The sequence below is a fragment of the Cyprinus carpio genome, chromosome A1 (genome assembly GCF_018340385.1).
Source record: "Cyprinus carpio isolate SPL01 chromosome A1, ASM1834038v1, whole genome shotgun sequence".
NCBI classification, from domain to species: domain Eukaryota; kingdom Metazoa; phylum Chordata; class Actinopteri; order Cypriniformes; family Cyprinidae; genus Cyprinus; species Cyprinus carpio.
In genome coordinates this window covers 27,373,681-27,398,693 of record NC_056572.1, presented here as the reverse complement: position 1 = coordinate 27,398,693, position 25,013 = coordinate 27,373,681, and the positions used below count along the sequence as shown (strand labels likewise).

The 25,013-nt window shown below is 38.3% G+C and overlaps 2 protein-coding genes across 3 annotated transcripts; both read left to right on the top strand.

Annotated features, from left to right (window-relative positions):
- Positions 1-364: 364 nt before the first annotated feature.
- Positions 365-5,364, top strand: LOC109068405 (mannosyl-oligosaccharide glucosidase-like). 2 transcript variants are annotated; one of them, XM_019085218.2, is made up of 5 exons: positions 365-518; positions 908-1,314; positions 1,420-1,643; positions 2,309-2,502; positions 2,720-5,364. In XM_019085218.2, exons 2-5 carry the CDS (start codon positions 966-968, stop codon positions 4,482-4,484), a joined length of 2,532 nt encoding a protein of 843 aa, XP_018940763.2. In that variant the 5' UTR covers positions 365-518; positions 908-965; the 3' UTR covers positions 4,485-5,364. The 2 variants fall into 2 exon arrangements, with proteins under 2 accessions (XP_018940763.2, XP_018940762.2); XM_019085217.2 differs by having other exon boundaries at positions 372-528.
- An 8,610-nt stretch (positions 5,365-13,974) lies between these two features.
- LOC109090443 (zinc finger and SCAN domain-containing protein 32) lies at positions 13,975-16,802 on the top strand. The gene is made up of 2 exons (XM_019104257.2): positions 13,975-14,537; positions 14,726-16,802. Exons 1-2 carry the CDS (start codon positions 14,381-14,383, stop codon positions 15,988-15,990), a joined length of 1,422 nt encoding a protein of 473 aa, XP_018959802.2. The 5' UTR covers positions 13,975-14,380; the 3' UTR covers positions 15,991-16,802.
- The last annotated feature ends 8,211 nt before the right edge of the window (positions 16,803-25,013 follow it).

Sequence of the window (25,013 nt, the reverse complement as noted above, 5' to 3'; positions counted from 1 at the left end):
ATGAAAATTCTAAAATCATTTCCTCACCATGTCATTCCACACATACCCTGAGTGCACACGTACATCACGGAGACTTCTTTTTGACGTCTGCATTGACATTTGCAAGACATTTTTTAGAGTGTTTGCTCATCTGGACGTTTCTTATCAGATGGCAAATAGACGAGATGTTTATGATTTTGAATGAATGTAAATATGAAAATCAATGCGATCCAAAAAAAAAAAACATCGGACCCCTTGCCGTTCACTGTATGGACAGAAACACTGAGACATTTTTCAAAATATCTTCTTTTATGTTCTACACAAGAAAAAAACAATTTAAGCTTTCTACGACATGGAGATGAGTAAGGGGTGATGAGTAAATGCTGACTAAGGTGTCGGCAGCAAAAGAAGGAGGACTGGAGGACTTTTATTTTGAATAATAGTGACTGCATACACGATTGTCGTCGCCTTCGCAAAACAATGCGGAAGTGTCCGTGCTGCTGATTACAAGTTTAGTAGAGTACCGACACGTACATAAGGTAACATAAGGTAAAATATCAATTATGTTTGCCTTGTTATAGTTACATTGCTCTTTGCATCGTTCACATTTAGTAAAGAAAACTGATACCTGCAGACGCGTTAAATAGATACTGACGAGCTGAATCTCATTCATTCCTTACCGTAGTTCTTTCGCTCGCTCGTTCATTCATTTCCTCATTCTTTTGTTCAGTTAGCCATCAGTTTATGCAATTTGCAGCATATTGTACATAGACAGGTGTAAAATTCTAGTCCTGTTTTAGGGGCATATATTCCCGTAAATGCATTACTATAGGACAGAAATTCATATACCATGTAGTCTATGAGCTTCTTATGCTGCAATCACTGTGCTAGCTGTAGTCAGAACCTCTTGAGTTGTGCTGATTTGCAGGTACTGTACATTTGAATGACCTTCGTCCCCAGACCAGCTTGGTCAGGTCAAAAGAAAGATGGGTAGGCGGAGGAAGAGGGTTGCAACAGGTGATGGAGTACCTAACCCAAGAAAGGAGGAAAAAACACCTGCTCCTCCACGCAAGGAGAAAAAGAAGAAAACTGACATTGGGAAGATGTTCATCAATATATCCATCGGTTTGTGTATCTTCAGTCTCATCTGGTTCTTCTATGCCCTTTATATGCGCTCATCCTTGGCCAGGAGGGTTGTGACCTTGCACCCCTCTCCACGGGTCTTGGATGCTAATAGCTCAAGTCCTGACGTGTCTCCTGAAAAATACTGGGGTACCTATCGGCCCCAGGTGTACTTTGGGATGAAAACAAGAAGTCCCAGATCTGTTGTGACAGGTGGGGTGTTTCAGATTCACACTTTATCTTTATGCACCATTTATATATTTTTACTTGTCTTTGTGATGTTGTTACAAGTCTGCATTTTCCTATTGATTTAATTAGGCTTAATGTGGATGCGTCAGTTTGCTGAAATGGATGGAAATCTCAGGCACACTTGTGAGCAAGGGGACCATTTGCTGGGCTACGGATGGCTGATGCATGACGGAGTTTCTTTTGGAGTCCAAGAGGTACATGACCGTGATTTCACCCTGACCACAGAGTTTGTGAAGCGTATGGGTGGAGACCATGGTGGAGACTGGACTTGGAGGATTACTGCAAAACAACATGTAAGTTAAGAGAAATGCTCTTACAGTTTGTGTGTTTAACAGTCAGCGTTAACTGATTTATTACTCTAATATTGTAAAACAAAAGGATATTTAATTATAACATTGTAGGAGTATTATAGAACAAATATTTTAGTTGTTTTCAATGCACTAGGCTGGGGATATCAGGAATCTCACAGTCATGGAAAACCTGGAAATATCAGGAAATGTTAAAATTGAGGTGTTTAAGCAAGTAAAAAAAAAAAAAAAGAAATTGCTTCTTTTTACAACATCCTCTATAAAAAAAAATAATATAAAAAAAATTATCCAGGAAGCAGAAATGAAAGGTCATGCAAATTCATTAAGTAAAATGTTGTGGCAACATTGATATGTGTTTAGGTCTTTAAGAGGGTCATAGGTTGAAAGCCAATCCAATACAAAATGAATTACATGAAATTTAATAGAACATATATAATTTGCATGATTAGTCAGATACTGTAGAGTATGGTAGACATAGTTTATCAGATCCACATAACATTACAGTTTTCTGGTAGTTCCTTTAATATGATATAAAGTTAAACTGGTTACTTCTGATAAACACAAAAGCATGTAAACATTTAGAATTATAGTTTTTCTCAGTATCAAAATTGCTTCATCACATCAAATCTGTCTTTGTTTCTGATTGGCAGGGCACCGCTGCCTCAGCTCCTGTGATCTCGCTGATGTTCTACACTGCTACAGATGTTCAAGGTTCCTTGCAGGCTCATGTAGAGGAGAAAAATCGCTTGAGCTCTGTGACTGGAACATCTGAGGAGCTTGGCAACTTCAAGATCACATTTGGCAAGCCCACTGCAGGGGAAGGTGCTAGTGGCAAATATGCCAGGTATCTTACATTTATTGTGCACTACAAGCTTTTGTAATAAGTAGCTTTGTGAACAATAGTATTAGTAATAAGGAGGATTGTAGGTTTTTAGCAGTTTAGCACATTATTAGTATGAACAGAATGAAGGAGTGTGAGAAAACAATATGATAAAATAAGTTTTTTTGTCATATTATTATTTTAACAAGTTTCTGTATTGTTTTACTCTTCTTCTTTTCAGATATAATTACTTGCAAACTAAGAGCCCTGGCCTTGATAAACTAACAGATATAGTGAAGAACAGCCTAAATCACAAGTTTGATTTCAGTCCTCCCAAAGGTGAAAAAAGATTTTATTTTGCTGTGGATTCTTACAAAGTCACTAACCACCAGAACCAACAGAAAGATCTTAAGATGGAGAGTGATTTTGTGGTGCATCAAGTAACAGTTCAAACCCCTTTCCAGATTGAAGTTTTGTTTGAATCCGGGAGCTTCCGGGAGCGACCGAATCAACTTGTGGGCTCTATGCTTACAGACGAGCTGGAGAAGCGTAAGGTGGCATTTGATGAGAAGTTTGAGAGTACATTTGGCCTCCAAGCTAAAGGGTTCACATCTTCACAGATTAAATTTGCTAAGGCAGCTTTAAGCAACATGCTTGGTGGCATGGGATATTTCTTCGGACAGTCGGTGGTACAGTCGGTTTATAATGAGCACCCTGTGCTTTACCCTGAGGGTCCACTGTTTACGGCAGTACCATCTCGCTCTTTCTTTCCAAGGGGCTTTCTTTGGGATGAAGGATTTCATCAACTTCTCATCAGCAAATGGGACACTCAGTTAACAAAGGAAGTCATTGCACACTGGCTTGATCTTATCAATATAGAGGGCTGGATCCCACGCGAACAAATCTTGGATGATGAAGCACGCAGCAAAGTACCGTCCGAGTTTATAGTGCAGCACAACGAAAACGCTAACCCGCCCACGCTCTTCCTGGCCCTACAGGAGTTACTAGAGCAGCTGAATGCTCAACCAGAGTTGCCATCCTCTCAAACCATGATTCCTTTCCTGAGAAGGTTGTACCCAAGGCTGCAGATTTGGTTTGAGTGGTTTAATACCACACAAGCTGGACCAATGGCCAACTCCTACCGCTGGCGAGGACGGGACAAAGACACCAACCTTTTCCTAAATCCCAAGACCCTGACCTCTGGCCTGGACGACTACCCACGGGCTTCCCACCCATCTGCTGATGAGAGGCATGTGGACTTGTATTGCTGGATGACCCTGGCCTCTGGCATCATGGCAAATGTGGCACGAATACTTGGGGAACCACATCTGGTGTACGAAAACACCCACCTTACTCTGAGCAATAATGATCTGTTAAACAAACTGCATTGGTCTGAGAATCTGCACACATTCAGTGATTATGGAAATCACACCCAGGTGGTCTCACTTCAGCAGGAGAAAGTGTTCGTGCCTCCTGGACAACCACGGCACCAGTTCCCAGTCACACGGTTGGTTCGCTCTGTTCGTAAAGCCCCTAAGCTCCAGTATGTGAATGCATTAGGCTATGTTAGCCTTTTTCCGTTCTTGCTACAAATTCTGACACCAGATTCGCCAAAAATAGAGCATATTTTGCGGGATATTCAAGATCCTGAACGCCTTTGGACACCCTATGGCCTGCGCTCGCTCTCGCACTCAGATCCCCTCTACATGAAGAGGAACACGGAACATGATGCCCCCTACTGGCGAGGACCGATCTGGATCAACATCAACTACCTGGCAGTTAGAGCACTGCATCACTATGGCAGCATAGAAGGGCCATACAAAAAGAAAGCAGCTACCCTATATCAAGATCTCAGGACTAACCTTATCAATAATGTTTACAAGCAGTATATGGAAACTGGATACATCTGGGAACAGTACAATGATAGCACTGGAAGGGGGCAGGGTAGCCACCCCTTTACTGGCTGGTCGGCTCTGATTGTACTGATAATGGCTGAAGAGTATTAAAATCAGTAGCAGGCCAGAATCAGAATGATAAACCAAGATCAACTGGTGCCATATGTTTATTACAACAAAGTGTAATTCAATTTTACTTAATTGGTGGATTTTTTTTTATTTGTTGATTTAATATAATAATGAAGAGTCCACATTAAATATTTCAGTTTTATGTCCAGTTAAATGTGATTATATCCTCAGGTTCGAAAAGCTGTAGGCTTTTTCTGGATCAGACAAAACAGTATCATCTGTGTGAACCAAGAGTGGTCCATTGGTGTTTGGCTTCATTTAACAAAATAAATTAAAAACTTCTTATAAAATCATTCTTCAGATGAATTGAATACTATACTTTATATAACAGTCATATCTCTTTATGGATGGTGTTTTTAAAAAAGTGTTACGTAATTTACTCTGATTATAAATAGGGTTGGAGATTTGCTCTCTTTGTACTGTATATAATTCATGTTTTAGAATTTGAATTGAATTGGCCACAATTCACAGAAAGTTGAATTGCAGTGACAGAAAAAGTACTGAATTGATTCTTTCTGTTTATCAGGTCTAGACATTTTTAAACTTTTTTTTTTTTCAAAGAAGCCTTTGTCATGCCACAGTTTTTCGATTTTTACTTTTCTGCTTTAAAAATACATTTAAATTTATTTCAGTTCATTTTAATTGTACTTTCTTAACAATTTTAGTTAGATGTGTAAAAACATTTGAAGAAATGTTCATATACTAAGTACAAAAAAAAGAAAAGATTTGAATATGAAAGTTGATAATTGTTTTGCAGGAAAGTATATATTCTCTCTCTGTGTCTACATGTACAGTGCATTTCTATTCTCTTTCAGGTAGAGAGTCTCAGTTTTCTTTGAGTCATAAAAATTTGTAAACATAAGGTTGGTGTTTGTGCAGAAACCTTGTTAACATTTCTTGCCAGATTGTCAAATGGAGACTAGTGGTTGATTTCTCTTCTGCATATAGTTTGCATTGAGTAAGTGGTTCTTGCTTCTTGTACACTAATGCTAACACTGAAGAATACATTTTATCTTTACAGAGTATTGAGAGATGGCATATTAAACAGGGCTCAGCGTGATGGTCCAGTGACCCTGTGCCAGCGTTTCAGGCCAGTTGAAAAAAAAAAAACACTTGACCTTTCCAGCCAGCTCTGTGTTGCCACTGAAAACGTTACATTCATTAATCTTGCACATCCATTTTTGGCCATATATTTTAAGCCTTAAATAAAAAAATTACTTGATAGCCTTGGAAGCAAGAATATGGTAAACTACAAACCAATCTGTAATTTTTTTTAGCATCGTATGACACTGTTTTCCAGAATACTTTCTTTCTTTCTTTCTTTCTTTCTTTCTTTCTTTCTTTCTTTCTTTCTTTCTTTCTTTCTTTCTTTCTTGCTTTCTTTAATGAATGTATGGAGCTACATTAAAGCTGTAAACAAAAGAAAAAAAATCCAGCTTTGTAGAAAATAGTTAAGTTTTTTTTTATTTCTTTTTTTTTTAACAGAAAATTTTATTGCTATTTATTTTTTAAGAAATTACAATGTTGGTAGGTCAAGTAAAAATCTTTACTGGCTGACTAAGCGGAAAAATCCTTATTGTTAAGCACTGTTTAGTGCTTTATGTGTAGCTTGAATGAGTGCAGATGTTCAAACACATGAATTAAGTGGCATGACTTTAAAACAATTATTAATTAGAGGTAGTATTTGCACTATACAAAAGGCTTTCTGCTTTCGTTAATCTGAACTTCAGAATCTGTTATTTACATAATACGGTATATAAGTGTCTTATACATATTGTATTTTTATTTGTTATTCATTGAGTAGGTTTACAATTTAATTAAGCAACACTTTTGGGTCCCGTAAGAGGACAGGTAGCTAAACTTGTAGATTAATTGTGATTGTTTAAGTGTGTTTTTGATGATGATGATCGGAGGAAAAGTTCAAAAGTGTTGACACCCCTCTGTTTACACTCTCCTGGTTGCGTCAGCAGTGTTTTGGAGACTTAGGCCTATTGATGAGTCATGCTGTATTTGACTTTTTTTTTCATTTCTTTTTTTTTTTACTTCAATATCTTTTAACACAATGAAAGAACCATGTGGCAACGTGAGCGATATGACGAATGATGAGAGAGGGGATAAACACACATCTTCCTCTATATTTTCATTCCCCTTGGGCATCATAGCATGTGTGCCCTCATGGGTATTGCCATTTGAAATGCATCTCCCAGCCTTTGTAGTTTTTGGTTGTTCGGTGTGACTAAAACACTCAATGCGCAATCCCCCTCCCTCTTCTCAGACGCACGGTACAATGGGATAATAGCCAAAACAGCATTAGCCAGATCTAACGCACAGGCATAAATAGATGAGTCAGAGTGCCTCCATTTGCGCATTGATGAGATCTCAAGCCTCTGTTTGCATCTATTGGTAAGAGTAGTTAGGGCATATTTACGTGAGTCACACTTTTTTTGCCCAGTAATGGGACAATTATTGCATTACATTCTCAAAGCTTTCTGTTTTATGAAGTGTGAGAGTTTCATTTGCTGATTATATCATTATATATGAATAACAATCGGGATGTTCATTCACACCTCATTCAGTCAAGCTCAAAAGAAGCAGTATTATAGTGTGGAGGGTGTAAAGACTGTATATGACTGCTAGGGGGAGGCATTTAGTCACACTCGGTGTGTTAAAACAAATGTATTTTCTGACACCGGGTCTGTCAGCGCTCTCTTTTAAACAAGCTACTGTATCAACAATAGAAGACTTGTCCAGTTCTACTTTAATCAGTATCATTAGCCAAACATATTGTGACGTTGTCGTCTCAGGCCCTCAGCTGTGTTCTCTTGATTTTGTGTGGAATGTAGTGAGTGTGGCTCAGTGGGTAAAGTCTTGTGTTTGTTATCCCTGACAGCATTCTTTTCTGATGTAATCGCTGATACAGTGACGTTCAATGGCAAACATCTCCCACCACCACAGGCTGATATGCATCCCATGGGAGCTTGAGTTGCTGATCAACAAGCACATGTATGCTGAGCTTTGCCAAGCGCTCACCCTTTAGCGGTGCAACCATCAAATCCAATCCAATCCACCTTTGTCTTTTCACCTCTCTGTTCAAACTCTTTCTTTCCCACTTCTTCCCCCTCCTGTAGCCTTTCATGCTTGCTCATAATCTTCAGTGTAACCTCCAGACAGCACTCTCTTGCACTCGATTCTAGGGCCGGTGCCCCAGTGCCACTCACCCCAAAACCCAACCTCCCTCGGCCAGCGCTGGTCTGCGTGGAGATTATGTAAGCCTGCCTCTATAAATAGTGGCGCTCGGGATCTTTTGTCTTTACCTGCTCGCTCTTAGCCCAACAGTTTTATTTCTGGAGAGCTTGTGGAAGCAGTGCCATGCAGAGCGCCTGTTACCATAGTTACTTATGTTAGCGAGGAAAGAGAGAGAGAGAGAGAGAGAAAGACACCACGTTCTTATTTGGTTTCCTCATAGCAGCAGTGCAATCTGTTTCAATAGACTTATTCCTTTTCAGTTTGTAATTGTCTCTAAGAAAAGGTGAATTCTTTTACAGGCTTGAATCGCCTTGACGGGGTCAGTCTTTATGAAGTCTGCCTCCTGAAGAAATACGCAGTGCTAGCTGCTCGAATTACATGGTAGGAAGAGGACTGCCATGCAAGTGCACAATGAGTTTGTTGATTTCTCCAAATGGCTCAGGTGGCAGCTGGGGAGTTTAGGGAAAAGTTATGGGCCTTGTTCCCTGTAACAAGCAGGAGTGCTACAACATTTAGCGCCCTGCTGCGTAACAAGAAGTGAGTCCTGTCGCTGTGGTGCTAAGCTAATTTATCCTCATTTATCGTGATTAGATAACTCCAGGTAGCTGGAGGAGAGTCAGATTGGCCTGCTGGTATGCTCTGTAGCTGTGGCTCAGAGTAGAGAAGAGGTTGCTGGGAATGTGGGGGTGTCAGTCAGAGCGGGCGGGGAACTGCTGGAACCCTCCACAGTCACGATCAGGAAGAAAGCCTAAGCTTCGGCCCCTCCCAGCATGAAAGGCGAGGATGGTTGTCCGGGGACAAGAGTGGGCGAGCACAAGGGTGTATTTCTGGAACTGCAAGGGAAACCTGCAGCTCGCTGAGTGGGGGTTCGGTTCTGCAATCGGGCTTCCCTAACCCCACTCCCACACTCCGTAGATGGAGGAGAGGGATTAAGTCACCTGTTCGCAAGATCTGTGCTTTCTGAAAGGGGTTCAAGCGCTGGAGCGTGGTCATGCATGGGATTGTGATTGAAAGGAAAAAGAAAGCTTAATTATTTGGCAGCGTGATGCAAGCTTGCATTGAGTCGTGTTTCCGGTCGTGGAAACTCTGATGTTAGCTCTCCCAATCCCTTTTTTCGGTTTCTCATTGTTGCTATGGTTTGAGGAAGATGAGCCTTCATCCGGTGCCATTGGGGGTTTGTAATATGGGACATACTACAGAAATGTGATGTGGAGGGCGTATGATTCCTCTGCCTCTTGAAAATCTACCAGACATTCTTGAATATACTCCAAAGCCTCTCTTTTCAGTATGTCTTCATGCATTTCAAGCCCATAAGCTTGAGCCTAAGCTTTTTGCAATAGTAAATAAGTTATTTTATCATAATATTTTACATGAAACCTTTTCATTGCTCTGTTTTTGTACTGTTAGATAAAATATTTTCCAACTTTCTCTTTGCAGTGCTGCTTCTTCCTTCAGCTCAATCATTGCCTTGGGAATTAGTCAAATTATGTGTGGATACGATTATACCATTTGATAATGGTGTTGTTGAGCGTTCTACGAAATGCTGCTATGAACAGATGGATCATGAGCATGAAAAAAAAAATGAGTGAAGATACTGTAGAGACAATGTTCATTTCATTTTCACATGCACTGCACTGGCACTGACAAACCAATATTATCTATAGACATCTATTTTGCCATTCGATTCTTTTAAAACACTGAATGGGCTTGAAATATCTGATGTTGCAGTGCGAGCTCAGATCATCCGACGTTTCCTTTCAAACAAACTTTTAAGAAAATACTGACAGATCGATGGTCTCATTACACTTTTACATTCATTGCATTTCTTTGGTATAATAATCTTGTTAAGTGCAGGAATTACATAAATCCATTACTGAGCTCCGTGGCATTTTGCAGAGGCGAGAGGTGAGCGCTACTTAGCAGTTAACACAACAGCGTCTCAGTGTTATGAACTCTTTAAGAGGAGAGCTTTTTAATAGGTTTAGGTCAACTGGAAGAGACCACTGGAGAGGGGGATATTAGGGGCTCGAATAGGGGAAAGTAGCGTGATGCGAACAGTTTCCTCCAGAAAATGTCAAACTCGTTGTTAAGTGTGATTTTGTATCATCATAATAAGAAGAATATTTCATGCACCACCAAAGCCAGTTCCATCATGCATATGGCCGCTTCTTTATCATTGTGCATATGTATTTATGGAAAATATTTTCAACTATTGTATGCACATGCTGTTCAATAAAAAATAAGCCATAAAATAAAAAATAAAAAAAATTCCATAAATAGATTTGGTGAACAAAGGATACTTGAGTAGGCATGTGCTAAATGAGTGCCTCGCTTTTTTCAGCCCACTGCTCAACATATTCTTCCTCGTCTCTTTTTGTCCTCCATTGGTGCCCCAGTGGCCTATGCAAAGTAATATTGCACAAGAGTAGCAGTCACAGCTATTACTGCACAGTAGGATGGGGCAAACCACAGTTCTCAAGTGATTTTAAAGGCACCTCAATTTCTCATAAAGTTTCCACCTACTTATTACAGGACAAGTGGACATCATTGTCCCCCATGGTTCATTAACAGATTTTTTGCAAACCAAGCCATAAAGTACTGCTTAAGCTTGTAGCTGTGGTTTGGAGCATGATAGCTCTGATCATTAAGTGCTCCAAGCTGGTAGACCATCTTGAACCACAGTTCAAGCTGTTTTTGAGCATGGTGGCTGGTCAGCCAGCTACTATGTTCCAAGACAGTTTCCAGATTAAACTGGATTTTGCAACAGGGAATTTTAGTTGTAGAGAGTAAAGCCACCAGTGTAGGAGTTTTCATGTGCTACTGTTGTAATTTTTAGAACATTTGGCTAAGAGGCTGCAAAACATAACTTTAATTTTATTAATCTAAAATATAGGCTACTTTTTTGTTCGTGTGAAATGCCTTCTGAGAAAATCTGTTTTTAGATATTATTCAATAACTTTCAATATTCCCATAATTTCTTGTTGAAGAGGCAAAATCCTAGATATTGGCCTAGATTTGACAACAGTACATGGGTCAGTGACAAATAAAAATGGCCAATATCAGAAGATTTTTTTAAATTCTTGTTACATCAATTTAAACATTAAACAACATTAATTTACTTATTTGGAAAATATATATGAATGAATTTATTCATTAAAAAAGTATCTGTTTTAATAAGTTGTCAAGTGGAGTAAACCACCTAATACTTTGAATACATCCAAATGTGTGTACAGACACACACGTATGATTTTTTTTGAGTAAATAATAATACATAAACTTGAGCTTATACAGGTCCTTCTCAAAAAAATAGCATATTGTGATAAAAGTTCATTATTTTCCATAATGTAATGATAAAAATTAAACTTTCATATATTTTAGATTCATTGCACACCAACTGAAATATTTCAGGTCTTTTATTGTTTTAATACTGATGATTTTGGCATACAGCTCATGAAAACCCAAAATTCCTATCTCAAAAAATTAGCATATTTCATCCGACCAATAAAAGAAAAGTGTTTTTAATACAAAAAAAGTCAACCTTCAAATAATTATGTTCAGTTATGCACTCAATACTTGGTCGGGAATCCTTTTGCAGAAATGACTGCTTCAATGCGGCGTGGCATGGAGGCAATCAGCCTGTGGCACTGCTGAGGTGTTATGGAGGCCCAGGATGCTTCGATAGCGGCCTTAAGCTCATCCAGAGTGTTGGGTCTTGTATCTCTCAACTTTCTTTTCACAATATCCCACAGATTCTCTATGGGGTTCAGGTCAGGAGAGTTGGCAGGCCAATTGAGCACAGTAATACCATGGTCAGTAAACCGTTTACCAGTGGTTTTGGCACTGTGAGCAGGTGCCAGGTCGTGCTGAAAAACAAAATCTTCATCTCCATAAAGCTTTTCAGCAGATGGAAGCATGAAGTGCTCCAAAATCTCCTGATAGCTTGCTGCATTGACCCTGCCCTTGATAAAACACAGTGGACCAACACCAGCAGCTGACATGGCACCCCAGACCATCACTGACTGTGGGTACTTGACACTGGACTTCAGGCATTTTGGCATTTCCTTCTCCCCAGTCTTCCTCCAGACTCTGGCACCTTGATTTCCGAATGACATGCAAAATTTGCTTTCATCCGAAAAAAAAGTACTTTGGACCACTGAGCAACAGTCCAGTGCTGCTTCTCTGTAGCCCAGGTCAGGCGCTTCTGCCGCTGTTTCTGGTTCAAAAGCACACGCCTGTGCACGGTGGCTCTGGATGTTTCTACTCCAGACTCAGTCCACTGCTTCCGCAGGTCCCCCAAGGTCTGGAATCGGTCCTTCTCCACAATCTTCCTCAGGGTCCGGTCACCTCTTCTCGTTGTGCAGCGTTTTTTGCCAAACTTTTTCCTTCCCACAGACTTCCCACTGAGGTGCCTTGATACAGCACTCTGGGAACAGCCTATTCGTTCAGAAATTTCTTTCTGTGTCTTACCCTCTCGCTTGAGGGTGTCAATGATGGCCTTCTGGACAGCAGTCAGGTCGGCAGTCTTACCCATGATTGCGGTTTTGAGTAATGAACCAGGCTGGGAGTTTTTAAAAGCCTCAGGAATCTTTTGCAGGTGTTTAGAGTTAATTAGTTGATTCAAATGATTAGGTTAATAGCTCGTTTAGAGAACCTTTTCATGATATGCTAATTTTTTGAGATAGGAATTGGGTTTTCATGAGCTGTATGCCAAAATCATCAGTATTAAAACAATAAAAGACCTGAAATATTTCAGTTGGTGTGCAATGAATCTAAAATATATGAAAGTTTAATTTTACTTTTATCTCAATATGCTAATTTTTTTAGAAGGACCTGTAGAGCTGTTCCACAAAAAGTTCAAAATCTCATTTTTCTTTCTATTGTAAAATGTAGTGACCTTCACACAAACCTCCCAAGCATTATAAAATTGTGACTGCTATTTTTTTTTTAAGAATAAGGTCAACTTATGCACTTTTTGCTTTTTTGTTGATGAGACTTTTGTTTACAGTTTTCTACAATTAAACAACCTAGACATTTTGATCGTAACCTACAAAAATAGAAAATGACTTTTCATTCAGAAACTGAAAACATGATATTGAAGAGGTCTTTAAGTAGTCTATATCTGAATGAATTCTGTTCGTTAAATTATATATATATATATATATATATATATATATATATATATATATATATATATATATATATATATATATATATATATATATACACCTATAAAAAAAGGCAAAGGAGAAAGGAAACCGTTATCAGTTCGACTGTTATATTAGACAGACAGCAAGAATTTCACCGTTATAGCATTGTACACAGACTGCAGGCCGTGAACTATAATTGTAGAATAGAGCAGTCTGCTATTTCAAGTGGCGCTCTCCATGGTGCTGGACAACAGATCACTTTTACCGCCAGCTTTGCGCGACAGGATAGCAGAGCGTCTCAACAATCTACTTGTATGAGGAAAATATTCACATTTGTCTCAGGACCATTTTACTAAATGTTGTATATTATTATTAGTTTTGTATTCTATCTATTTTATGATGTTCAATGAAGTGTGTTTTATCTGTGTCAAAGTATATCTAGTCTACAATCAGTCGAGCTTATGTTCTGGAAAATGTACATTTTTAGGACTGCAATGACTTTACAGCCTAGTCAAGGTACTGACAAAACATTAATAAGGTGAAAAAGTTAATAAATAAAAACAATTTACGCTAAGAAAAAAAAACGAGGGAAATAGGAATGAGAATTGCTTTCCACGCTTTATGCTACAAATTGTAGCGTACTGCAATGCCTCTTTACCTTATAAATCATTTGCATGTCCTAACAAACTGAATTTCAAAACACAAATATGTCTACGTTCACAGTCAGTTGATTGCTTAAATTAATCTTACACAGATATTTTTATGTGGCTATGAACAGCATGTCATGAACATTTATGATGTATGTTAAACACCTAGGAGTAAATTAAGTTTTACAAGACGTTCATAAAACGAAATAAAGGAAATGGACTGAATTCGATGTCGAATTTTTAGAGGTTGATTTTGACAGAGACTGAAAATGAAAAAGCTTTTTATAAAACACTTTCCGTTTATTTTCGTCAGGAACGCGTTCAGATGTCTACAAAAACGCAGTCTAATGAATAGTGCTTTAATTTGAATTAGCCAAAAAACATTCATAGCTTAAGCCTGGCTCTCCGTTGTCCCCGTACACTTAACTACAGTCTTGTTGAAGCGTCAGAACCGTAATTCTCCTTTTTGGGGAAGCCCGTCATATCCTCTGTCCATATATGGTCACGAAGATGACACGCAGCGGGGAATCCTCTCACTGGAGACAATGAATGGGGAGGAGGGCTGATCGGGTGAGACGGAGTGTATAAAAGCCGAGCGATGGGAAGCCGTTGGTGTGAGAATCAACAGATCTACACATCTACAGACAGCTGGAGAGCTATATTACCTCGACGCAGATCTCAAAAAGGGGGAATTCCAAAGTATTTACATTTATTTTTTGGACGAACGCCTTCACGGACTTAACTATCGGTTCGGTTTTTGCGCTTTCTTGTGTTTGCAATACCCCCTTACTAGTAACCTGCTCGGACTCACAGCCATTGGGAAGCCATTCACGGAAAGATGCTTAACAACATGGATTTGAACTCTCAAGATTCTTTCTACTCTCAGTTTGAAAACTGTAACAGTTCTGCGATAGGGATGGAAACTCACGGCTCCAAAGACAGCCAGAATGTATTCATGGATTCTGGAAGAACAGCACCTGCCCAGTTTGCACACGGTGAGTTTCTGACAGATCTTTAAAAATCTTAGCTATGTTTATTAAAGAGCAGATATCAGTACTGCTGCATGACAAATAATACAATGCAAGTTAATTCAATCCACTCACGAGACTATATAGTTATATAACTGATTGCACATTTCACTGAAGGCACTGACGCATGTCTGTCTTTTTCTTCACCACGTTAGGTGCGCCTATTACCCCCAAAACGGAGCCCACGAGTACAGACCAGTATAACTCTTGTCAGGGTCCGAAAGAAAGCTACACAACCTCCTTAGCTTACTCAGGCAGCTTCTACGTGGAAACAGCTCAAGGAACACCTTGCAGCACGGAAACACTGCTCAATATGATCACCGAAATCGTTGGCATCTCAACTACCCCTGTGTCGGATGCGCATCAGTGCGCTGACGGTACGATGAACGCAAGCCGTAGCAGTTTCGGCGACGAGGGCGTCCAGACGCAGGCCTCCACGTGCACCACCCCGCCGCTGTATTCCCCGGGACAGGCAGGCCACAGCTACTCGGACTCCCAGACCGCCGCTCAGGCCCAAGACTCCGCTGCAGAGCATTTAAACTTTGCCTCCTCTGCGCAAGACGCGGAGCCGCTGTCTGATAGCGCGACGTTCCCGGTGGTCATCAAAAATGAATTCGAGAGCAGCTGTTACGAGTGGGGGGCCTTCAGTAAGTCGTACTTGGATGCTGGCTTCCAGTCAGAGCCGTTCTCCATGTCGAATAGTTTTCAAACTGATCAACAACAGGTGGACGTGAAAGAACTTTTGAACTCTTACTCTCCCATTTGCTCAAACCCAGAGACTGAATTCAAAGTAGAGAGTACCCTGAAACAGGAGCAGTGCTTTGGAGATACGTGCACACAGGGCTTCAGTGCTCCCATGTTTAACTACTCCACTCCAGTTATGGATATCCCACCCACCAGTCTTTTAAAACCGACCATTTTTCCAAATATTGAACTCCAGTCGAGTTGCGACACAACCTACTCGACTTCCACAATAGACTCGGTACTGTATTCATCATTATTGCCGGAGTCTTTCAGTCAAACTTACACACGGGCTCAGAAACCTAACCGTGTAAGAAAGAGCCCTGCTTCCTCTACTGGTCCGGCCAAGGAGAAACCCTTCACGTGTCCAATGGAGACCTGCGACCGGCGCTTCTCTCGGTCGGATGAGCTCAACAGGCACATCCGCATCCACACGGGACACAAGCCTTTCCAGTGCCGCATCTGTTTGCGGAGCTTCAGCAGAAGCGACCATCTGACCACGCACACCCGCACTCATACCGGTGAGAAGCCCTTTTCCTGCGATGTGTGCGGCAAACGCTTTGCCAGGAGCGACGAAAGGAAACGGCACGGTCGGGTGCATCTCAAACAGAAAGAAAAAATGGAGTTGAAGCCACAAGTAGTCAACGCGTGGCCATTCACTTTGCCAGAGGCCATATAAGCGAAAATTGCGAAAGGCGTAATGAGCGCTCGTTGTGCGTGATGTCAAATCTTACCGTCTTGGAAGATTCAAGCTTACTAAAACAGTGGATAAGGCTACAGAATACAACTCCAAAGCTCAAGTGAACGTCGTGGCAACTGATTCAAGCGACATGCATGAGCGTAAAGGTCCACTGAGGTGACGGATCCCTTTTTTGTGAAACAGGGAATAGAATTTTAAACCAGGACCTCCCACATTGAACCTTGCGTGCAGCTCGGGGTGTGTGCAGCAACTTAAATCGAGTGTTTTTTTATTTACAGTTTGTCCTCGACCATTATATTTCTTAATCAAGGAGCGTGTTTTGCAGAACACATGAACTGCAGTTCAGCACTTTCACTATGGAACAGCTCCAACCTCGACCTTGCATTGTTATGCGGCAGTAAAACGCACAGCTGGAATGTATTGCACTTATCTCCACTTTTGAACTTAAAATTGTTTTAATTCGTGCTTTTTGGTCTTTCCTATTCTAACGTTGTCACCTGTTTAAGAATTAAGAATTCTTTAAAAATGCATGTATATGTTTACGTTATATTAATAATCACTGATAAATGCTTCACAGCACAAGTCAGATTTACCTCGTTTTACAACATTGTGGCATTATTGATTCATTTGTGCCAAGGTTTTTACAACGTATTTTCCCCTTTATATCTGTTTCATTTTGTTGCTATGCTCTATCAATTAGTAATTGTGTTGTATAATTATACAATCCAGTTCTACTGTTGTCAAATTTACACAGCTAGTGGGAAGAAATAAATAAATTTATATGCCAATGATCATTTGTATTTTTCTAACAAGTGCTACTTTTTACATTTTATTTTGAACTGAAAGACTATTTATATCTTTATTTTCAATGTGTCCCTTGTGTTATGGAAAACACGGGCCACGCATAAGATGTCTTGAATTTCTTCAGTCTATAATTTAAATGTATTAAGCCATTTTTAATACCATTGTCTGCCCTAGGTATCTGCTATTCGATAACAGGTACTCTCTCTTTTTTTACCAGATCATAATTGTGTGTTAGTGTGTGACCATGTGACCCTAATTCATTAATTATGAATTATCCAGTTCACATGGCTCCTTTATTTTGTGATGTGATGAGAGAAAAAGTAGAATAGCACAGGGTTCGACACTGCTGTTGAGTGATTAGAAAGCATACGTTGCTGCAGTTTTCAATAGTTCTTTCACACGATACTAGAACAGTTTCAACATGCATTTCAGTCTAAAAGCTTTTACATTGTACTAGCTGAGTTATTCAATAGAGGTAATGGGGAAAATGTAGAAAATGTGAACTTGCCTTAAGTTATAATAATTATACTGGAGAAATGATTTTGTACATATCAAGACCATTTATACAAAATACTTTGGATGAACGTTGATGTTTGTTATTTTTATGACAAATATTTATGAATAAAACTATTTCTTGAGGTGTTTAAACAGAAAGCTTTTTACTGAGAATGGTCATTCAAATGATACGGCAAGCAACATTTGCCATTAATGTTATTTTGTATATACTCCTCCCATCCCTCCTGCCATTCTCATGCAGACATCTACACTGACTCTGAGATCTTGCAATCTGTCGCCAAGTGCTAAACAGCAGCAAAAGGGACTCCTCAGCATGCAGGCTGCCCTGTACGCATGACTTGTCCCGCTGGCAGTACATCACTGGCTCCCACTCCAGTGCGTAAGAGCCTGTGCTGTCTTCCTGACACTCTAGCTACTGTCAGTGATCAGCGTGTGATGGATCGCGCAGCGTCACATTTCAGCATAATGTATTTGATCAAACTGTGGCATAGATCTCCTCTGATGCCATCACTGTCCTCTTTGGAACAGGGTGTGTCGTGGATGATAAGTGTTTAAGTGCTGCTTTTGTACTGTAGTGGCTTATAGTTATAGTGCAGCACTTTATCTATGAATGAGATTCACGTTTTCAATAGAGAGGAGAAGAGACGGAAGCCTACACTCTTAAAAATGAAGGTTCTTTATTGGCATTGATGGTTCAGTGAAGAACCTTTAAAATCCATGGAACCTTTCTATTCCACAAAAGTTCCTTTAGACTATTGAAATATTCTTTTCACTAAGAAAAAAAAATGGTTCTTTCAAGAACTGTTCACTGTTTTTAAGGTTCTTAAATGGCACAAAAATGTTTCTTCTATGGCTTCGCTGTGAATATCGCTTTTTGAAACCTTTAAAGGGGTCCTATTATGCTCTTTTACAAAGTCTTGGTTTTGTTTTGATGGTGTAATAGAACAGGCTCTCATACTAGGTTGTTCAAACAACACATTATTTTTCACATATTTTACATTATAACAACACCTCTCTCCCCAGTCTGGCATGAACGGCTCGAATAGTTCCTGTATCAAATGAAGGCCCGCCTTCTGAAATACGAAATGTGCTGTGATTGGTTAGCTGGGCCAGTGTGTGTTGTGATTGACAGCACTCGGCGCCTGGTCTGGAAATGTCATGCCCCTTACCATAGCTGCATGCTAGCTTCAGTATAAATATTGGTCAAAATCAAATCAATTTGAGCGAGATTTAAACACAGATGATTGTAACCACTCTAAGTTCATCTGCCTTGGAAAAACTAGCACGTCTCAGACATCGTGAAAACACTCGTTGCCTTCTCTAGTGCAGCTAAACCAGGTCTTGTCCCATTCATCGATCTTTGTGATATAACAAATCCCAGAAAATATGCATTGTGTCAAAAACGAGTCGTTCTTTGTAGTTTTTGAAAAGCATTTAAAAAACTTGAAAAGCATTTGAATTTCTGTTAAATAAAATATCTCCTTTTGAATTGGACTTTGAGCTTTGTTACTTTGCAGATCTTTTTTTATGCTCAAACAGCAACATTACAGACTAACTAAAGTTGAAAAAGTGAAAAAGCATAATAGGTCCCCTTTAAAAATAAAGGTTCTTCAATGGCACTGATAGTTCCATGGAGAACCTTAAATGTTTCTCACACTGAGAAAAAAAATGGTTATTTTAAAGACTGTTCACTGAAACGTTCTTCAGGGAACCCAGAATGGTTCTTTTATGGCATCACTATGTAAACCCCCTTTTGGAACATTCATTTTAAGAGTGTGTATTTAAACCAGAAGCCACACAAGCCATATTTTCTCAATTTTCCACAACTGAGAATAGGAGTTAGGCTAAAATCCAAATGAAAGCCTAGTTCCATTAGCTCAACTCATTCTACTCCCCTCACTAAGTTATAAAAAAAAAGAAAAGAAAACAAAAGAAAAAAAAAACCTTTTCCTTTGGGTTGATGTGGCTCCATGTTACTAAAAAAGCAACAGCCTACGTTAGGCAGCCATACAGTATGTCTCATACAGTCACATAATTGGTCTGTAAGAATCATTCAGAATCTTCATTGTAATAGAGTGCTGCAGGTATGACGTGTTTTTGTAGGCCAAAACCCTTAAGTTAGCATTTAAGCAGTCTTGCTCCATCATTCCAAAGTAATTAGGCTTTTTGAATTGATTTTTGGTGCTATGCATGATAAAGTCAAGATATTTTCTTGTTTTATTCTACAACATAAAATACATAATTAATAGAAGCTTTCACTTGTCCTGGAAAAGGTGTTTACTAACAAGTGGCTAAACAGACTTAGAGGTTGATGGTCACATTTATTATCATCACACAGAACAGGAAAACTGAGCTACTCCATTTTCACAGCCTTGTTGTGTTTATACTTATGCTCTTGCAAGCTGTTATAACTCAAACTTTCAAGGAAAATGTTTTTTGGAAATAAAGACTAAAAAAGTTGTCTGAAGCTTAGTGATGTCACATTAAAGTTAAGTGACTATGCTGTAGTTCATTTATAGCTTTGCTTAGCCTTCTACTTCTGGTGATTTTATTAGGCCTTAAAAATGATAAAAGTTGTGTTTATTTGTTGTGCTATCTTCCAGGTTGGACTACAAAACCATGTCATTACTGCAACTCCTTATAAAGGCTTTCAAAGGGTTGTACCTTTAACCTACAATAAGCATGTCATTTTAGAAGTAATTTTGGGCCAACAAATTATATATATATATATATATATATATATATATATATATATATATATATATATAATATATATATATATATATATATATATATATGGAGAAAGTAAGTGGCAGAATTAGTTGTTATTTCAGTAACACTTTACTTTTCAATTCTTGCTATTAATTAGTGAATATTGCTATTAATTATTAATTAGTGAATATGTGTTCCCTATTCTAAAGTGTCACTGTTATTTATTAAAGTTATGTGTCACTATGTGTATTTTTTCTTTCAATCAGTGACCAGTCAACTTTAGTAAAAATGTAGTCTCTTTTTGTTAAATTCGGTTCAGGAAAGACCATTTAATTCTGGCCAAATTCTAGCTTTTATAGACAGATTCATTGTCTTTTTCAAGACGCCAGTTAACAGTCAGTGAAATTTCTCCATGTCCGTCAAATTAAGTGTTTGTTTTATGACGCGTAAAGGCCCGACTTTTAAAAGCCGGAGGTCTCGTTAAGTGTTACTAGATATATAGGTCTCAAGTACACCTTATTAATCATAGTTGCACTTCAGACTAAGCTAAAAGACGATGCGGCCGGTAGATTGATCCGTCCCAGTGCAATCATTGAGTGATTTTATATCCACCTTGACGATGTGTAGCCGGCGTAGCGTGGTCCTCGGGTGGGCTTCGTAATCAGGGTGCATAATCATAAGCTACTGATGGCAATCAGCCTTAGCGGATTAATTCGTCGGATGGCTTCCCGGCCCGACGGTCCTGTCTCTGATCCTGAAGAAGGGTGTGGGTGTTTTGGAGAGTGCGAATCATTAAGACGGAGAAGTGGCGAGGTAAAAGAGCTCGTTATGCAAACATTTAAGTGTTTGATTCTCACCATTGTTCCGAAAGCGAATTTCTTCATTAGTATTACTGGTCAGGGTAGACACTAGTGGATGGATTCGAGAACTTGTCGAGGTGTTTTTATTCCGCAATAAATGACAAGTTAATCCAAGGGGTCAAGGAGGCTGAAACATCACTATGGCAACAAGGGTTAAGCGTCACGGTGCGCCAAAACGGAATGGAGAGGTGAATATTTTGAGTGAGATGAATTGCCTGAAAGCAATTCAATCACATCGTGGAACAGTTCAGAGTTGTCCTTGATGGTGCGGTGGAGGCAAAGAGCCTTTAGACCCAAGAACAGTTGCTGATAGGAGTTAATGCAATGCAGCCGGTATAATAATAAAGCAGGAGAACGGTGATTACAAACAAATAATGCATGTCTTTTTGTGGGTTACACTGTCTGCTGGAATTTAAATATTGTTTTGTGTTAGTTTTGATGTGTAGCGCACCAATGAACGGAATTTCATTGCAGGGGCTCAAGTGGGAAAAAAGGGCATTTCAATTTTTTTTTTTTTTTCACTAAACAAAACGTTAAATATATTAAGGTTGTGGAATATAATATAGGCTATATAGGCCTATATACAGTACAGACCAAAAGTTTGGAAACATTACTATTTTTAATCTTTTGAAAGAAGTTTCTTCTGCTCATCAAGCCTGCATTTATTTGATCAAAAATACAGAAAAAACAGTAATATTGTGAAATATTATTACAACTTAAAATAATAGTTTTCTATTTGAATATACTTAAAAAAAATATTTATTCCTGTGATGCAAAGCTGAATTTTCAGCATCATTACTCCAGCCTTCAGTGTCACATGTAACATCCAGTCTATCACATGATCATTTAAAAATCATTCTAATATTCTGATTTATTATGAGTGTTGGAAACAGTTCTGCTGTCTAATATATTTGATGAATAAAAGGTTAAAAAGAACTGCATTTATTCAAAATAAAAAAAATTCTAATGATATATATTCTAATAATATATTTTCTTTATTATCACTTTTTATCAATTTAACACATCCTTGCTGAATAAAAGTATTGTTTTTATTTTAAAAAAAAGAAAGAAAAAAATTACTGAACCCAAATTACTGACCAGTAGTGTATATTGTTATTACAAAATATTTATATTTTAAAAACATAGCTTCTTTTCTTTTTTTCTTTTTTTTACTTATTATTCATCAAAGTATGCTAAAAAAGTATCACATGTTCTGAAAAAATATTAAGCAGCAGAACTGTTTCCAACTTTGATAATGAATCATCATATTAGAATGATTTCTAAAGGATCATGTGATAATGATCCTAAAAATTCAGCTTTGCATCACAGAAATAAATGATAATTTAAAGTATAATAAATTTAAAAACAATTATTTTAAATTGTAATAATATATCACAATATAAATTTTTTTTTTTTTGTATTTTTGATCAAATAAATGCAGGCTTGATGAGCAGAAGAAACTTCTTTCAAAACATTAAAAATAGTAATGTTTCCAAACTTTTGGTCTGTACTGTATATATATATATATATATATATATATATATATATATATATTATATATATATATATATATATATATATATATATATATATATACTCAATATTTTCTGGGATTTTATCAATAACAATAATTAGATTACATTTTGTGGAGTATGTTATTGTGCTGATATCTTAAGGACTACTGTGGACAGCTGACTCCTAATTTTTTTGATATGCATATTTTGTGTGGTGATGAGTTCACAGCACTGATACATGGACAGAGAAATTAATCTTTTCCAATAAGTTTAAATTTTGACTTTGACCTTTTATGAGCATGTTTACCTTGGTTTCAACGGCAACATAAAAAACTTTTTACTGCGCATGCGTGCTTTTGTGGCCCTAACTTAACTTCCGGTAGACTTCCAAATAGAATCAATAACAACAGCTAAGTAGTCCCTCTAGCATAGATTATTTTTGATAACAAGCAACATATTTTTACTGCGTAAATCAAAATGAAAATGCTAATTCATTCTCTGCCAGCAGGAGGTGCTTTAAAGCAGGAGAAACAGAGGTTTCCCCAGTAACAGCCCTACACAAAGCAGCCCTGAGCTCACAAACACTGCTTTATCAGACATTACATGCAAGATGAAATGAAAATGACATCGAAAATTTTCTAAAGATATTCTTCCTTTAGAAATACAGTGATATAAAAACACCCGCGCCTCGTTTTGATTTTTAAACGTGCTCATGTTTATTCAACGAAGCCTTTTGGAAAATCGGTCAGTTTTGATATTGTGGCCAGCAACACAAATAAATAAATGTATGGGAAACACACAGCACAACCACCTGAGCCCAAAATCAGTCTACTCATCACCTTAACTTTAACTCTTGCGTTTGTAGCTGTCACCATAGCCAGACTGATAAACAAACACAGACCGGAAGTTAACTTCGGGCCAGGCATGAAAAGAACACCTGATGAAACCGTCTATAAAGCCTTTTTTTCTCTCTCTCTAAAAGTGTGCATCATCTTTTCAGTCAAATTCTTAAATTGAATAAGTCAATTAGAATAATAAGTCATTTGGGCTGTTACCAGTCCAAAATCTAGTATATAAAAATAGTAGGCTATATACTGTATCAAAACCTAGTATAAAGATATTCATCCCAGTTACTGAATGCATTAAGCTAAAATGCAAAAATACCCATACATCCATATAGCACACATTCATAGTTATAAGTCAAAAAAAAAAAGGTTTGAGTTGAGGCCCTTACCCTGTCCTCAGTGGGACAATGATTGTGGTGTGGCTGACATTTGTGCCGCGGTAATGAGGCTTGGCCTGCAACGGCTATGTCACTTTGGGCCACCCATGTCAGCGTGTGTCAGAAAAGAGAGGAAGAGGTAAAGAAAGAGAAAGAGAGGATGAAATTGGCTAAGATAAAAAGAAAGAAACAGCATGACATGTATTCGGATATGGAGAGAAATTGAGATTGTTAAGCGTGAGAGAGAAAACAATGTGGTCAGTCGCAGTCACACCGCTGCCAATGGTTTCACATGCCGTGTCAGACGATTGAGTGCCACAGTGACGCAACAGTTACCTCAAATGAAGTTTACCACATCTGAACACACTGGAATCCACTATCAGAAACAGACTCCAGTGCTGTGCCGTTATAATCATTGCCAACAAATTTGTTTTTTTTTTATTACTTATTATTTTGGCATCTGTGTTTTCTGTGTTAATAGAGTTTGTGCTTAATATTGTGGTAACACTTTAGAATAGGGAACACTTATTCACTATTAACTATTACTTTTCCCTCAATAAATTCCTAATTAGCTGCTTATTAATAGTTGGTAATGTAGTTGTTAAATTTAGGTATTGGGTAGGATTAGGGATGTAGAATAAGGTCATTTAGAATAAGGCATTAAAATGTGCTTAATTAGTAGGCTACTAATAAATGGCTGATATTCTAGTAATATGCATGCTAATAAGCAACTAGTTAAGAGACCCTAAAATAAAGTGTTACCAATATTGTTTGTAGATTACATTTCTGTATGGCAATAGATTCCTGCATGTTTATCAATTTTTTTTATACCACCCCCCAACTCCACCACCCCCACACTATCAGAATGTAATAGTTGAAATCCTGTTCCAAAAGGGCATTAGCAAATGAGTGGGTTGGCTGCTTAACACACACTGTCAGGGCTCGGCAGGAGTAGTCTATACATACACTTTACTATTCCTCAATACTGCCTGTGAATCATGGTGCCATTATATGTGCATGAGCTGTATGCACATATATCATTTGTGTCAACAGACATGTTGCTTTTTATGCTGACATTTTCACATTGGTGTGTGCTTGATGACAAGTTTGTTGTAGAAACACTGCAAAGTGACTTACACATAAAATACCAGACAAACATAAAAGTATGCATGACAGTGCCCCCCTGTGCACTCTTAAAAGGTACCTTAAAGATTGTTATGGTTAGGTATGAATGTCTTTATATAAGAATCTGTGTATATTAGACACTATTGGCTTGACTTCCAGCTTAAACTTCTGAAAACGGAAAAAAAAAGCATACCGTATAATTATTAAATGCACTATCACTTTAATTTAACATTATATACTGTACTATAT